The 17010-nt window shown below is 51.3% G+C and overlaps 1 protein-coding gene across 1 annotated transcript in view; it reads right to left on the bottom strand.

The window, feature by feature from the left end:
• Positions 1–17010, bottom strand: part of CCZ1 (CCZ1 vacuolar protein trafficking and biogenesis associated) — a 149051-nt gene that overhangs the window by 75878 nt on the left and 56163 nt on the right. Inside the window, exon 8 of the mRNA XM_075319172.1 lies at positions 16613–16788. Within this exon, the coding sequence (XP_075175287.1) occupies positions 16613–16788 (176 nt within the window). The remainder of the gene's footprint in view (positions 1–16612; positions 16789–17010) is intronic.

The raw sequence follows: 17010 nt of genomic DNA, 5'->3' as shown, positions 1-17010 counted from the left end.
GGGTATGTGCTTGACTCTGGCAGAATGAGCTTACATGCAGTGCATATAGCGTACAGCTTTGCAGCCTTGCTCCTAGTGAGAGACATGCTGCTGAGGTGGAAGCTCTGCAGTAAGAATACACTCCTATAGAATGTCCCCTGAGAGTGTATAATAAAGCCCACAACCAGAGGTTGTGGCTTACCAGACCGCTCTCTGTGTGCCCTCCGGATTCCACAGCTCGGACCCCCAGTGAAGCGTCAGCCTTCCTAGAATGCAGCAGCTGCAGCAGCCAGCGCCGATCAGTGAGAACGCTGAGAAAATGGCGCTGGAAGGAGGAGGGGGGCGGGGACTAGCCCAAGAGCGGGAAACCGGATGGCCAAGGAGAGATACAGGGGAGGGAAACATCTCCTCAGAGAGGAGTGTCCTCCCCACTGCTGGACGGCCGGTGGGCGGCGCCACACTGTTCCCCTGTGTGAATGACATGCAGGGGAAGCTGAAACCGAAACTAGGCCCAAACTGAAGCCGGGGCCTAGATTTTAACATGCGGCCGACGAGCAGGCACCCTCGGCGCGGTTCTCAGGAAAAACCTCGAGAACCGGCCGGAATTTACAGTAAAGTCAAAAGACACACTCCCCTCTTAATAAAAGTACCCGGGACCCCTGAGAAACGTCTCAATACTTAGCTTTTGAGACGCAGGGCCAGTCCCTGAGGTGAGGGTTAAACGCTCCGTCCAGCAGGAACCTGACAGGGCTGCGGATGGAGACCGGTCTTCTGCAAGCAGAGAGGACCGAGACGGCTCCCACTTCAAACCAGAGCCTCTCAGAGGATGTTGAAGGAGCGCGGCATGTGAAGGCTCCAGCCTTATAAAGTCAACCTTAACAGCACCGCCGACACAGTGGGGTGAGAAGGGACATGCCGGGAGTCCAGACTGGACCCGCTTTTCTTCCATACCTTTAAAATCAAAATCTTAAAAATGAAAAAATCAGAGAATGCATGTGTGTGTGTGACCTCCTGAAACACAAAGCATTGAACTGGTTAGATTGTCATCCAGGGGGTGTATATAGCCCGGAGGGAGGAGCTACACGTTTGAGTGTAGTGCTTTGTGTGTCCTCTGGAGGCAGAAGCTATACACCCATGGTCTGGGTCTCCCATAAGGAACGATGAAGAAAAATGAAACTTTCTTTCATCACTAAAATTAACTGTGGACCCCTTCTCCTCGGTCCACACAACATGCTCCTCAGCAAAGGAGAGTCTAGCCTTTTAGTTCTTTCTGCTAATGAGAGGTTTGGTCACTGTAGAGTGGGCTTTCAGTCCAAATGCTCTTAAACGTCGTGACACAGCATGACGAGACAGATCCTTACCCTGTTCAGTGCTGATCTGGCGAGCAATTCCAGCTGCAGTGTTGAAACGATTACCCATGGAGATTTTCCGCATTATCCTGTCCTCTTTTGCATTTGTCTTTAGAGGGCAACCAGCCTTCTTTGGGGGATTTGAAAGAGTTTGTGATGTTGTAAATATGCAATATTCTCAAAATCCCAAACTTGGAACGACTAGCTTCTCTTGATATGGCTGATAGGGTCACCCCTTTGGCCTTCATTTGGACAACCTGCTGCTGGAGGGTTTCAGTCACTTTGGAATGGCACATCATATTTGCCAAGTCAGTGCAAACTGGAAAGTTAGGCACCAGTTACATAGGGTTTGTCAGATAATTAAGGAAATTAGCACCAGGTGCCAGATTAACACCAATAACTTACAGGTATCTGAAAGTGTTTTCTAATTTTGATCAGTGTCTTTTACATTCATCTCATTTACATTATGTGCTTTACAATAAAATTCAATGTATGAAAAGCTTAAAATACTGAAAGTTTCCTCATATTAGAGTATAATCACATAGGACTACACAATGACCGCAACATTTAGGAAACTGTTTTCTAATTTTGATCTCTAGTGTATAGAACACACAAAAGAAAGGTTAAAAAGAGAATCAGCCATACATAAGGAAAAAAAATAAATAAATATATATAAATGTCCCATCGCCGACCAAAATCTCTTCAAACCTTTTTGACATAGTTAAAAGTAACAAGAAAATTGAAGTAACACATCCACTGATATTAACAGGTTTTTAAACAGAAAAATAAAAAAAATACAGAAAATGAATCGAGTATGAAAAGCAATAATGTAGAAAAGGTTTTTTACATAGAGGAAAAGTCAGACATAAATCCCGCTGGTAGGGGCGGGGAGTCTAGGCAGAAAAAAAAAAAAAAAAGCTATCCAAAACGAGGGGGCACAGAACGTAAAAAATATAAGTAGAACACTAAGTGAGAGGTAACCTCAATATGTATTCATATTCTGGTAAAGAGATATCAAACAATTCCACTCAGTATATATAGAAGGAATCACAGCAAAAGCTTACCCATGATGGATGGGGGAAATCCTCCCAGAGACCCCTAGCAACCCAACGCGCATTTCGCCTGGTGGCTTTCTCGAGGGAATCTGCCATTGCCAGGCACATTCCCTTAACCCTAGAATGCGCAGCCATAGAACCATCGAAAACAAGTAACCTAGCAGACCTGCGAGGCCCCAGGTATGCGTTCTAGGAGTAAGAAAGCCACCAGGCAAAACGCGTGTTAAGTTGCTAGGGGTCTCTGGGAGGATTTCCCTCATTCATCATTGGTAAGCTTTTGCTGTGATTCCTTCTATATTTACTGAGTGGAATTTTTTTTTATATCTCTTTAGTAGAATATGAATATATATTGAGGTTACGTCTCACTTAGTGTTCTACTTATATTTTTTACCTTCTGCCCCATGTTTTGGATAGGTTTTTTTCCCTCCCTAGACACCCCGCCCCTACCAGTGGGATTTATGTCTGACTTTTCCTCTATGTAAAAACCTTTTCCACATTATTGCTTTTCATACTTGATTAATTTTCTGTATTTTTTTGTATTTTTTCTAAATAAAAACCTGTCAATATCAGTGGATGTGTTACTTCAATTTTCTTGTTGTTGCTATGGTCTGAGGGAGTAGTTTCCACATTATATATTTCTTGGAGAAATATTTACTGCCATAACCCCTTTTCTTTGTCGCTCCTAATTGGGAGACCCAGACAATTGGGTGTATAGCTATGCCTCCGGAGGCCACACAAAGAATTACACTAAAAGTGTAAAGCCCCTCCCCTTCAGCCTATACACCCCCCGTACTGCTACGGGCTCATCAGTTTTTATGCTTTGTGCGAAGGAGGTCAGACATCCACGCATAGCTCCACAGCTTAGTCAGCAGCAGCTGCTGACTATGTCAGATGGAAGAAAAGAGGGCCCATAACAGGGCCCCCAGCATGCTCCCTTCTCACCCCACTCTTGTCGGCGGTGTTGTTAAGGTTGAGGTATCCATTGCGGGTACAGAGGCTGGAGCCCACATGCTGCTTTCCTTCCCCATCCCTCAATTAGGGCTCTGGGTGAAGTGGGATCCCATCGGTCTCCAGGCACAGGAGACCGTGCTCCATCCACAGCTCCTGAGGACCCTGCTGGATAGGAGCCGAGTATCGTTCAGGGACATGGCCCTGCTACTTGGAGGTACTCTGTGTCCCCGTGGGGACCGCGCACAGCAACACTCCAGCATTGCTGGGTGTGCTAGTGCACCGGGGACAGCAGCGCTGGCTGCATTTGTGCCACTATACACTTCAGCGTCGCTGAGTGTATTTGTGTAGGGGGACTGCCGCGCTGACCGCCGCTGCCATGGTTATCACTGTGGCGCGGCTGGGACTGTTAGTGCGCCGGGGACTTCCGCGCCGACCGCGCTTATACGGCGGCCGCGCTTATAACTATAGTCCCCGGCTTCTGCGGCCTAGTCTCATTCTTTTGCCGCCCCCAGCCCTGCCAGTCAGGGGAAGGGCGGGACGCTGTACAGGTCGGCAGCACTGAGGGCTGGAGCATGCTTTGCATACTCCACCCCCCTCACTCTGCACAGTGGGGCACCAGTTCCCGCACTTTTCTGGGTCACGCCCACGGCTCCCTCCTCTCCCCAGGACGCTGGCAGCCATTCCTCTCAGCTCTGCTAACGCTGGAGAGGAGAGACAAGCTCAAAGAGACCCAGGCAGGAATTCTGGTGCCCACACAAACGCTTTGCGCAGGCGGTAAGTAGCACCTGTGGTGCTGGCCCCACTAGTGCAGAAGTGTATTTATAGTTTATATGATTATAGTCTATACTTTACACTGTAGGGTGCACTGTTGATTTGTGGCTATTTACCCTCCTGTATTGCTCAGAGGAGACAACATACTATGCTGCCTGTGCAGCATGTACGGCTATACTGCCGACAGGTTCCACTGACCCTCATTGTGTGCAATGCTCGGCCCCTGTGGCACTTTCTCAGCCGGAGCCTCTGCTAAGGGTGGCCCAGGGAGAACCACCTGTTAACATTGTCCAGGTGACAGGGATGGAGTTTGCAGTTTTTACTGAAAGACTTTCTGAGACTATGGCTAAGATATAGAAGCCTTGCAGTCCAGGCCGGCATCTCAAGCCAGGGGCACTGTGGTATCATTGTCCCCTGGTTCCCATCAGTTGGAACAGCAATGTCTTCCCGGGGTGTCTCATGGATCCCAGGGTGAGGTCTCTGACACAGACCGCAGCCCCAGACCGACTAAGCGAGCTCGCTATGAAATTCCCTCGACATCATCACAATGTTCAGGGTCTCAGCGAGAGGACTCTCTGTATGATGAAGCAGAGGTAGCTGATCAGGATTCTGATCCTGAAGCCGCTCTCAACCTTGATACTCCTGATGGGGACGCCATAGTGAATGATCTTATTGCGTCCATCAATGAAATGTTGAATATTTCTCCCTCAGCTCCTACAGTGGAGGAGTCAGCTTCTCAGCAGGAGAAATTCCGTTTCAGGTTTCCCAAGCGTACAAAGAGTATGTTTCTGGACCACTCTGACTTCAGAGAGGCAGTCCAGAAACACCGAGCTTATCCAGATAAGCATTTTTCCAAGCGCCTTAAGGATACACGTTACCCTTTTCCCCCTGACGTGGTCAAGGGCTGGACTCAGTGTCCCAAGGTGGATCCTCCAATCTCCAGACTGGCGGCTAGATCCATAGTTGCAGTGGAAGATGGAGCTTCACTCAAGGATGCCACTGACAGACAGATGGAGCTCTGGTTGAAATCCATCTATGAAGCTATCGGCGCGTCTTTTGCTCCAGCATTCGCAGCCGTATGGGCACTCCAAGCTATCTCAGCTGGTCAGGCGCAAATTGACGCACTCACGTACGTCTGCGCCGCAGGTGGCGTCCATAACCTCTCAAACGTCGGCATTTGCGTCCTACGCTAATAATGCTGTCCTGGACTCTGCGACCCGTACGGCGGTTGTAGCCGCCAATTCGGTGGTAATACGCAGGGCCTTGTGGCTGCGGGAATGGAAGGCAGATTCGGCTTCCAAAAAGTGCTTAACTGGATTGCCATTTTCTGGCGACCGTTTGTTTGGTGAGAGATTGGATGAAATCATCAAACAATCCAAGGGAAAGGAAACATCCTTACCCCAAGCCAAACCAAAAACACCCCAACAGAGGAGGGGACAGTCGAGGTTTCGGTCCTTTCGGGGTGCGGGCAGGTCACAATTCTCCTCGTCCAAAAGGCCTCAGAAGGATCAGAGGAACGCCGACGCATGGCGGTCTAAATCACGCCCTAAAAAGGCCGCCGGAGGTGCCGCTACCAAGGCGGCTTCCTCATGACTTACGGCCTCCTCACACCGCATCCTCGGTCGGTGGCAGGCTCTCCCGCTTTTGCGACACCTGGCTGCCACAAGTAAAAGACCGTTGGGTGAGAGACATTTTGTCTCACGGTTACAGGATAGAGTTCAGCTCTCGTCCTCCGACTCGATTCTTCAGAACATCTCCGCCTCCCGAGCGAGCTGAGGCTCTTCTGCAGGCGGTGGGCATTCTGAAGGCAGAAGGAGTGGTGGTCCCGGTTCCTCTTCAGCAACAGGGTCACGGTTTCTACTCCAACCTGTTTGTGGTTCCAAAGAAGGACGGGTCCTTCCGTCCTGTTTTGGACCTAAAACTGCTCAACAAACACGTAAGGACCAGGCGGTTCCGGATGGAATCCCTCCGCTCCGTCATCGCCTCAATGTCCCAAGGAGATTTCCTAGCATCGATCGATATCAAGGATGCTTATCTCCACGTACCAATTGCTCCAGAGCATCAGCGCTTCTTGCGCTTCGCCATAGGAGACGAACACCTTCAGTTCGCGGCACTGCCGTTCGGCCTGGCGACAGCCCCAAGGGTTTTCACCAAGGTCATGGCTTCAGTAGTTGCGGTCCTCCACTCTCAGGGTCACTCAGTGATACCTTACTTAGACGATCTGCTGGTCAAGGCACCCTCTCAAGAGGCATGCCAACACAGCCTCAACGTTACTCTGGAGACTCTCCAGAGTTTCGGGTGGATCATCAATTTTCCAAAGTCAAATCTGACACCGGTCCAATCACTGACATATCTTGGCATGGAGTTTCATACTCTTCCAGCGATAGTGAAGCTTCCGCTGGACAAACAGCGTTCACTACACACAGGGGTACAATCTCTCCTTCAAGGTCGGTCACACCCCTTGAGGCACCTCATGCACTTCCTGGGGAAGATGGTGGCAGCAATGGAAGCAGTCCCTTTCGCGCAGTTTCACCTGCGTCCTCTTCAATGGGACATCCTACGCAAGTGGGACAGGAGGCCGACGTCCCTAGACAGGAACGTCTCCCTCTCTCAAGCAACCAAAGCTTCCCTTCGGTGGTGGCTTCTTCCCACCTCATTATCGAAAGGGAAATCCTTCCTACCCCCATCCTGGGCGGTGGTCACGACGGACGCGAGCCTGTCAGGGTGGGGAGCAGTTTTTCTCCACCACAGGGCTCAGGGTACGTGGACTCAGCAAGAGTCCTCACTTCAGATCAATGTTCTGGAGATCAGGGCAGTGTATCTTGCCCTAAAAGCATTCCAGCAGTGGCTGGAAGGCAAGCAGATCCGAATTCAGTCGGACAACTCCACAGCGGTGGCTTACATCAACCACCAAGGTGGGACACGCAGTCGGCAAGCCTTCCAGGAAGTCCGGAGGATTCTGCTGTGGGTGGAAGCCACAGCATCCACCATATCCGCAGTTCACATCCCGGGCGTAGAAAACTGGGAAGCAGATTATCTCAGTCGCCAGGGCATGGACGCAGGGGAATGGTCCCTTCACCCGGACGTGTTTCAGGAGATCTGTTGCCGCTGGGGGATGCCGGACGTCGACCTAATGGCGTCACGGCACAACAACAAGGTCCCAACATTCATGGCTCGATCTCAAGATCACAGAGCTCTGGCGGCAGACGCCTTAGTTCAGGATTGGTCGCAGTTTCAGCTTCCTTATGTGTTTCTTCCTCTGGCTCTGTTGCCCAGAGTGTTACGCAAGATAAGAGCCGACTGCCGCCGCGCCATCCTCGTCGCTCCAGACTGGCCGAGGAGGTCGTGGTACCCGGATCTGTGGCATCTCACGGTCGGCCAACCGTGGGCACTGCCAGACCGACCAGATTTGCTGTCTCAAGGGCCGTTTTTCTATCTGAATTCTGCGGCCCTCAACCTGACTGTGTGGCCATTGAGTCCTGGATCCTAGCGTCTTCAGGATTATCTCAAGAGGTCATTGCCACTATGAGGCAGGCTAGGAAACCAACGTCCGCCAAGATCTACCACAGGACGTGGAAAATATTCCTGTCGTGGTGCTCTGCTCAGGCGTTTTCTCCCTGGCCATTTGCCTTGCCCACTTTTCATCTCAATCAGGACATCTCCTTACCCTCGTTTTGTCCTCATCCAGTTCACCAATGTGAAAAGGATTTGCACTTGTTAGATCTGGTGAGAGCACTCAGACTCTACATTTCTCGTACGGCGCCCCTGCGCCGCTCCGATGCCCTCTTTGTCCTTGTCGCTGGCCAGCGTAAAGGGACACAAGCTTCCAAATCAACCCTGGCTCGGTGGATCAAGGAACCAATTCTCGAAGCTTACCGTTCCTCGGGGCTTCCGGTTCCCTCATGACTGAAGGCCCATTCTACCAGGGCCGTGGGAGCGTCCTGGGCCTTGCGACACCAGGCTACGGCTCAGCAGATGTGTCAGGCAGCTACCTGGTCGAGCCTGCACACTTTCACGAAACACTATCAGATGCATACCTATGCTTCGGCAGATGCCAGCCTAGGTAGGCGAGTCCTTCAGGCGGCAGTTGCCCACCTGTAGGACGGAGCAGTTACGGCTCTATTATGAGGTATTATTTACCCACCCAGGGACTGCTTTTGGACGTCCAAATTGTCTGGGTCTCCCAATTAGGAGCGACAAAGAAGAAGGGAATTTTGTTTACTTACCGTAAATTCCTTTTCTTCTAGCTCCAATTGGGAGACCCAGCACCCGCCCCTGTTTTTTGTATACACATGTTGTTCATGTTAAATGGTTTCAGTTCTCCGATATTCCTTCGGATTGAATTTACTTTAAACCAGTTTATAATTTTTTCCTCCTTCTGGCTTTTGCACCAAAACTGATGAGCCCGTAGCAGTACGGGGGGTGTATAGGCTGAAGGGGAGGGGCTTTACACTTTTTAGTGTAATACTTTGTGTGGCCTCCGGAGGCATAGCTATACACCCAATTGTCTGGGTCTCCCAATTGGAGCTAGAAGAAAAGGAATTTACGGTAAGTAAACAAATTTCCCTTCTTTTGGCTTATTTCTGGCCCTGTGGTATTGGCGCTTTATGAATTTTTGTTTGCTAATAGTTAAAAGTAGTATCAAATCCACAGTCGTATAATTAGGAAAAAAAGAAATCTGCTCTGACACTTTCGGATCTACTATGGATCCTTACAGAAAATATGGGTCAGCATTTTAGAACCAATTTAATGGAACATTATCCATAGACTTTGCTTTGATGATTAAGTGTTTGATGGGGATGGTAAAAATTGGATAGAGATGTCCCTGCAGGATTCAGGGTTGCCAGAAAGAATGTATAGGTAGCAGCCCTTTTGGAAAATTTTGGTAAATGTTCGCTTACTGTATTTTTCGGACTATAAGATGCACCTGACCATAAGACGCATCCTGGTTTTAGAGCAGGAAAAAAAAAAAAAATCGGAAAGAAGGGAATTTTGTTTACTTACCGTAAATTCCTTTTCTTCTAGCTCCAATTGGGAGACCCAGACAATTGGGTGTATAGCTATGCCTCCGGAGGCCACACAAAGTATTACACTAAAAGTGTAAAGCCCCTCCCCTTCAGCCTATACACCCCCCATGCTGCCACGGGCTCCTCAGTTTTGGTGCAAAAGCAAGAAGGAGGAAAAAATTAGAAACTGGTTTAAAGTAAATTCAATCCGAAGGAATATCGGAGAACTGAAACCATTCAACGTGAACAACATGTGTACACAAAAACAGGGGCGGGTGCTGGGTCTCCCAATTGGAGCTAGAAGAAAAGGAATTTACGGTAAGTAAACAAAATTCCCTTCTTCTTTGTCGCTCCATTGGGAGACCCAGACAATTGGGACGTCCAAAAGCAGTGCCTGGGTGGGTAAAATAATACCTCATAATAGAGCCGTAACGGCTCCGTCCTACAGGTGGGCAACCGCCGCCTGAAGGACTTGCCTACCTAGGCTGGCATCTGCCGAAGCATAGGTATGCACCTGATAGTGTTTCGTGAAAGTGTGCAGGCTCGACCAGGTAGCTGCCTGACACACCTGCTGAGCCGTAGCCTGGTGTCGCAAGGCCCAGGACGCTCCCACGGCCCTGGTAGAATGGGCCTTCAGTCCTGAGGGAACCGGAAGCCCCGAGGAACGATAAGCTTCGAGAATTGGTTCCTTGATCCACCGAGCCAGGGTTGATTTGGAAGCTTGTGTCCCTTTACGCTGGCCAGCGAAAAGGACAAAGAGTGCATCCGAGCGGCTCAGGGGCGCCGTACGAGAAATGTAGAGTCTGAGTGCTCTCACCAGATCTAATAAGTGCAAATCCTTTTCACACTGGTGAACTGGATGAGGGCAAAAAGAAGGTAAGGAGATATCCTGATTGAGATGAAAGGGGGATACCACCTTAGGGAGGAATTCCGGAACCGGACGCAGAACCACCTTGTCCTGGTGAAACACCAGGAAAGGAGCTTTGCATGACAACGCTGCTAGCTCAGACACTCTCCGAAGAGAAGTGACTGCTACTAGAAAAACCACTTTCTGCGAAAGGCGTGCGAGCGAAATATCCCTCATTGGCTCGAACGGTGGTTTCTGAAGAACCATCAGCACCCTGTTCAGATCCCAGGGTTCTAACGGACGCTTGTAAGGAGGGACGATGTGACAAACCCCTTGCAGGAACGTGCGTACCTGTGGGAGTCTGGCTAGGCGCTTCTGAAAAAACACAGAGAGCGCAGAGACTTGTCCCTTAAGGGAGCCTAGCGACAAACCCTTTTCCAATCCGGATTGAAGAAAGGACAGAAAAGTGGGCAAGGCAAATGGCCAGGGAGAGAAACCCTGAGCAGAGCACCACGACAGGAATATTTTCCACGTCCTGTGGTAGATCTTGGCGGACGTTGGTTTCCTAGCCTGTCTCATGGTGGCAATGACCTCTTGAGATAATCCTGAAGACGCTAAGATCCAGGACTCAATGGCCACACAGTCAGGTTGAGGGCCGCAGAATTCAGATGGAAAAACGGCCCTTGAGACAGCAAGTCTGGTCGGTCTGGCAGTGCCCACGGTTGGCCGACCGTGAGATGCCACAGATCCGGGTACCACGACCTCCTCGGCCAGTCTGGAGCGACGAGGATGGCGCGGCGGCAGTCGGCCCTGATCTTGCGTAACACTCTGGGCAACAGTGCCAGAGGAGGAAACACATAAGGAAGCTGAAACTGCGACCAATCCTGAACTAAGGCGTCTGCCGCCAGAGCTCTGTGATCTTGAGATCGAGCCATGAATGTTGGGACCTTGTTGTTGTGCCGTGACGCCATTAGGTCGACGTCCGGCATCCCCCAGCGGCAACAGATCTCCTGCAACACGTCCGGGTGAAGGGACCATTCCCCTGCGTCCATGCCCTGGCGACTGAGAAAGTCTGCTTCCCAGTTTTCTACGCCCGGGATGTGAACTGCGGAGATGGTGGAGGCCGTGGCTTCCACCCACATCAAAATCCGCCGGACTTCTTGGAAGGCTTGCCGACTGCGTGTTCCACCTTGGTGGTTGATGTAAGCCACCGCTGTGGAGTTGTCCGACTGAATTCGGATCTGCTTGCCTTCCAGCCACTGCTGGAACGCTTTTAGGGCAAGATACACTGCCCTGATCTCCAGAACATTGATCTGAAGTGAGGACTCTTGCTGAGTCCACGTACCCTGAGCCCTGTGGTGGAGAAAGACTGCTCCCCACCCTGACAGACTCGCGTCCGTCGTGACCACCGCCCAGGATGGGGGTAGGAAGGATTTCCCCTTCGATAATGCGGTGGGAAGAAGCCACCACCGCAGGGAAGCTTTGGTTGCCTGAGAGAGGGAGACGTTCCTGTCTAGGGACGTCGGCATCCTGTCCCATTTGCGTAGGATGTCCCATTGAAGAGGACGCAGGTGAAACTGCGTGAAGGGAACTGCCTCCATTGCTGCCACCATCTTCCCCAGGAAGTGCATGAGGCGCCTCAAGGGGTGTGACCGACCTTGAAGGAGAGATTGCACCCCTGTCTGTAGTGAACGCTGTTTGTCCAGCGGAAGCTTCACTATCGCTGGAAGAGTATGAAACTCCATGCCAAGATATGTCAGCGATTGGACCGGTGTCAGATTTGACTTTGGAAAATTGATGATCCACCCGAAACTCTGGAGAGTCTCCAGAGTAACGTTGAGGCTGTGTTGGCATGCCTCTTGAGAGGGTGCCTTGACCAGCAGATCGTCTAAGTAAGGTATCACCGAGTGACCCTGAGAGTGGAGGACCGCAACTACTGTAGCCATGACCTTGGTGAAAACCCTTGGGGCTGTCGCCAGGCCGAACGGCAGTGCCGCGAACTGAAGGTGTTCGTCTCCTATGGCGAAGCGCAGGAAGCGCTGATGCTCTGGAGCAATCGGTACGTGGAGATAAGCATCTTTGATATCGATCGATGCTAGGAAATCTCCTTGGGACATTGAGGCGATGACGGAGCGGAGGGATTCCATCCGGAACCGCCTGGTCATTACGTGTTTGTTGAGCAGTTTTAGATCCAAAACAGGACGGAAAGACCCGTCCTTCTTTGGAACAACAAACAGGTTGGAGTAGAAACCGTGACCCTGTTGCTGAAGAGGAACAGGGACCACCACTCCTTCTGCCTTCAGAATGCCCACCGCCTGCAGAAGAGCCTCGGCTCGCTCGGGAGGCGGAGATGTTCTGAAGAATCGAGTCGGAGGACGAGAGCTGAACTCTATCCTGTAACCGTGAGACAAAATGTCTCCTCACCCAACGGTCTTTTACTTGTGGCAGCCAGGTGTCGCAAAAGCGGGAGAGCCTGCCACCGACCGAGGATGCGGTGTGAGGAGGCCGTAAGTCATGAGGAAACCGCCTTGGTAGCGGCACCTCCGGCGGTCTTTTTAGGGCGTGATTTGGACCGCCATGCGTCGGAGTTCCTCTGATCCTTCTGAGGCCTTTTGGACGAGGAGAATTGGGACCTGCCCGCCCCCCGAAAGGACCGAAACCTCGACTGTCCCCTCCTCTGTTGGGGTGTTTTTGGTTTGGCCTGGGGTAAGGATGTTTCCTTTCCCTTGGATTGTTTGATGATTTCATCCAATCTCTCACCAAACAAGCGGTCGCCAGAAAATGGCAAACCAGTTAAGCACTTTTTGGAAGCCGAATCTGCCTTCCATTCCCGTAGCCACAAGGCCCTGCGTATTGCCACCGAATTGTCGGCTGCAACCGCCGTACGGCTCGCAGAGTCTAGGACAGCATTAATAGCGTAGGACGCAAATGCCGACGTTTGAGAGGTTATGGACGCCACCTGCGGCGCAGACGTACGTGTGAGTGCGTCAATTTGCGCCTGACCAGCTGAGATAGCTTGGAGTGCCCATACGGCTGCGAATGCTGGAGCAAAAGACGCGCCGATAGCTTCATAGATGGATTTCAACCAGAGCTCCATCTGTCTGTCAGTGGCATCCTTGAGTGAAGCTCCATCTTCCACTGCAACTATGGATCTAGCCGCCAGTCTGGAGATTGGAGGATCCACCTTGGGACACTGAGTCCAGCCCTTGACCACGTCAGGGGGGAAGGGGTAACGTGTATCCTTAAGGCGCTTGGAAAAACGCTTATCTGGACAAGCTCGGCGTTTCTGGACTGCCTCTCTTAAGTCAGAGTGGTCCAGAAACATACTCATTGTACGCTTAGGAAACCTGAAACGGAATTTCTCCTGCTGAGAAGCTGACTCCTCCACTGGAGGAGCTGAGGGAGAAATATCCAACATTTGATTGATGGACGCAATAAGATCATTCACTATGGCGTCCCCATCAGGAGTATCAAGGTTGAGAGCGGCTTCAGGATCAGAATCCTGATCGGCTAGCTCCGCTTCATCATACAGAGAGTCCTCTCGCTGAGACCCTGAACAATGTGATGATGTCGAGGGGATGTCATAGCGAGCTCGCTTAGTCGGTCTGGGACTGCGTTCCATGTCAGAGACCTCACCCTGGGATCTATGAGACACCCCGGGAGAACATTGTTGTTCCAACTGAGGGGGACCAGGGGGCAATGATTCCACAGTGCCCATGGCTGGAGATGCCGGCCTGGACTGCAAGGCTTCTAATATCTTAGCCATAGTCTCAGAAAGTCTTTCAGTAAAAACTGCAAACTCCGTCCCTGTCACCTGGACAGTGTTAACAGGTGGTTCTCCCTGGGCCACCCTTAGAAGAGGCTCCGGCTGAGTAAGTGCCACAGGGGCCGAGCATTGCACACAATGAGGGTCAGTGGAACCTGCCGGCAGTATAGCCGTACATGCTGCACAGGCAGCATAGTAAGTCTGTGCTTTGGCACCCTTGCTATTTGTGGACGACATGCTGTTGTCTCCTCTGAGCAATACAGGAGGGTATATAGCCAAAAACAACCGTGCACCATACAGTGTAAAGTATAGCCTATAATCATATAATCTATAAGTACACTTCTGCACCAGTGGGGCCAGCACCTAGGTGCTGCTTACCGCCCGCGCAATGCGGTTGTGTGGTCACCAGAATTCCTGCCTGGGTCTCCCTGTGCCCTAGAAAGTGCGGGAATCTGGTGCCCCACTGTGCACAGTGAGGGGGGTGGAGTATGCAAAGCATGCTCCAGCCTCAGTTGCTGACGTCCTTTACAGCGTCCCGCCCTTCCCCTGACTGGCAGGCCTGGGGGCGGGAAAAGAATGAGACTAGGCCGCAAAAGCCGGGGACTAAAGTTATAAGCGCGGCCGCCGTATAAGCGCGGTCGGCACGGAAGTCCCCGGCGCACTAACAGTCCCAGCCGCGCCGCAGTGATAACAATGGCAGCGGCGGTCAGCGCGGCAGTCCCCATACACTAACACACTCAGCGACGCTGCAGTGTGTAAAGGCACAAACGCAGTCAGCGCCGCGGTCCCCGGTGCACTAGCACACCCAGCAATGCTGGAGTGTTGCTGTGCGCGGTCCCCACGGGGACACAGAGTACCTCAAAGTAGCAGGGCCATGTCCCTGAACGATATTCGGCTCCTATCCAGCAGAGTCCTCAGGAGCTGTGGATGGAGCACGGTCTCATGTGCCTGGAGACCGATAGGATCCCACTTCACCCAGAGCCCTAAGGGGGATGGGGAAGGAAAACAGCATGTGGGCTCCAGCCTCCGTACCCGCAATGGATACCTCAACCTTAACAACACCGCCGACAAGAGTGGGGTGAGAAGGGAACATGCTGGGGGCCCTGTCATGGGCCCTCTTTTCTTCCATCCGACATAGTCAGCAGCTGCTGCTGACTAAGCTGTGGAGCTTTGCGTGGATGTCTGCCTCCTTCGCACAAAGCATAAAAACTGAGGAGCCCGTGGCAGCACGGGGGGTGTATAGGCTGAAGGGGAGGGGCTTTACACTTTTAGTGTAATACTTTGTGTGGCCTCCGGAGGCATAGCTATACACTTAATTGTCTGGGTCTCCCAATGGAGCGACAAAGAAATAAAATTTTAAGCAAAAAAATGGAGTCATGACACACTGTTCTGGGGCGAGGATCTGCTGCCGACACTATTATGGGGGTAATGTCCCCAAATTCTCTACTAAGATACCCCATCCTGGTAATGATCCTCATGCCTTGTATATACAGTATATACCCCCATCCTGCTCATAATATACCCCCATCCTTGCTCATAATATGCCCCCATCCTGCTCACAATATACCCCCATCCTGCTCACAATATACCCCCATCCTGCTCACAATATACCCCCATCCTGCTCACAATATACCCCCATCCTGCTCACAATATACCCCCATCCTGCTCACAATATACCCCCATCCTGCTCACAATATACCCCCATCCTGCTCACAATATACCCCCATCCTGCTCACAATATACCCACATGCTGCTATACACCCCATCCTGCTCATATACCCCCATGCTGGTACACATCCCGCATCCTGTGGCACATAAAAAAAAAAAAAAAACAAAAAAGGTTTATACACACCTTACCTCACCTCACTCCTTGCAGCATCGCTCTTCCTCCAGTCTGTGTCAGCGGCAGCGCCGCTTAGTGGAGCCGTCCCCGTTCCCCTGCAGTACCGCGATCTCCTCCTGGCGGCCGCCGAGTGGAGCCGTCCCCATTCCACTGAAGCACCGCGATGTCCTCCTAGCTGCCGAGTCCGATGGCTGCGTGTGGACACGTGCGCACAGCGATGACATCATCGCTGTGCGCACCGCTAGTCTCCACTCAGCGGCCGCGGCCCGGCACAGACAGGAGGACGTCGCGGTGCTGCAGGGGAACGGGGACTGCTCCACCAGCAGCCGCCGGCAGCCAGGAGGAGATTGCGGTATTGCAGGGGAACGGTGACAGGCAAGTGTACTGATTCACTGCACCCCGCGCTGATGATGATGCACGGGGGGCAGTGAATACCGCCACACATGATCACTCCAGGCTGTAGTTGCCAGGGGTGATCATGTGGGCCGGCTGTTTTATCCCTCGCCCATCATCCCGCCCACCTGTCAGCGCTGAGAGATGATGGGCGGGAGGATGGGCGTGCATATTAAATGAGCGGGTCCACGTGGTCACGGCAGGCGCTGCTGCAGCCTGCTCATGCCCCCGATGACCCTCTCCACCGCAGCACCCTCATTCCCCACAGCCACATTCAGACCATAAGACGTACCCCCCCCACTTTCCCCCCAACATTTGGGGGAAAAAATGGTGCGTCTTATGGCCCTCAAAATACGGTAATATTAGAGAACGGACTAATAAGAAGGCAGGGACCAGCAATGCATATTCCTATCAGGCTGCCATAAGACGATCATTCTTACTCCATCAGACTGTATAATAAGTCTAGATCTAACAAAGGACAAGTCAGATATTGATCCAGGAAGGAACAGTAAGAGTTTAGCTCTGAAGCCTGCCAAATTGTAAATGCAGCTCTGAACAGTAATGGAGGCTGTAACGATGGATCAAGGTGCAAGGTAAAAAATTATAATACACACTACAGAGCCATCTATAAACACGACATGCAGACACCTACCAAATGAGCTGGTCGTTGTACAGGAACGCCGTATACTTCACAAGGCTGAGGCTTTCCTCCACTCGGTTAATGAAGGACTGGATCTTCAGGTATGTCATCTTATCTAACGGAAAAAAACTAATGCCGCCAAACACATCGAGCAGGTCACAAGACTGTAAGTGTAATGTCTGTAAATACTGTGGGGGAAAACAAAAATGCAGACATTTAACTAAAAACAAAATAAAAAAACACAAAGACAATATACACTGCCCAACAATGACATTACAACACCAAGATGGAAAAGTTGTGCAATTATGGAAATCACAGGATGGATAGATATGCAAATGATGGGGAGGGTGGGAGGTTAGTATGGAAACAATCAACACATTGTTTTATTCAGAATAGAGTACGGACAGCAT

The sequence above is a fragment of the Anomaloglossus baeobatrachus genome, chromosome 7, assembly GCF_048569485.1.
Source record: "Anomaloglossus baeobatrachus isolate aAnoBae1 chromosome 7, aAnoBae1.hap1, whole genome shotgun sequence".
NCBI lineage: Eukaryota > Metazoa > Chordata > Amphibia > Anura > Aromobatidae > Anomaloglossus > Anomaloglossus baeobatrachus.
Note: the sequence above shows the minus strand (reverse complement) of the source record. Positions and strands in the feature narration are given on the sequence as shown.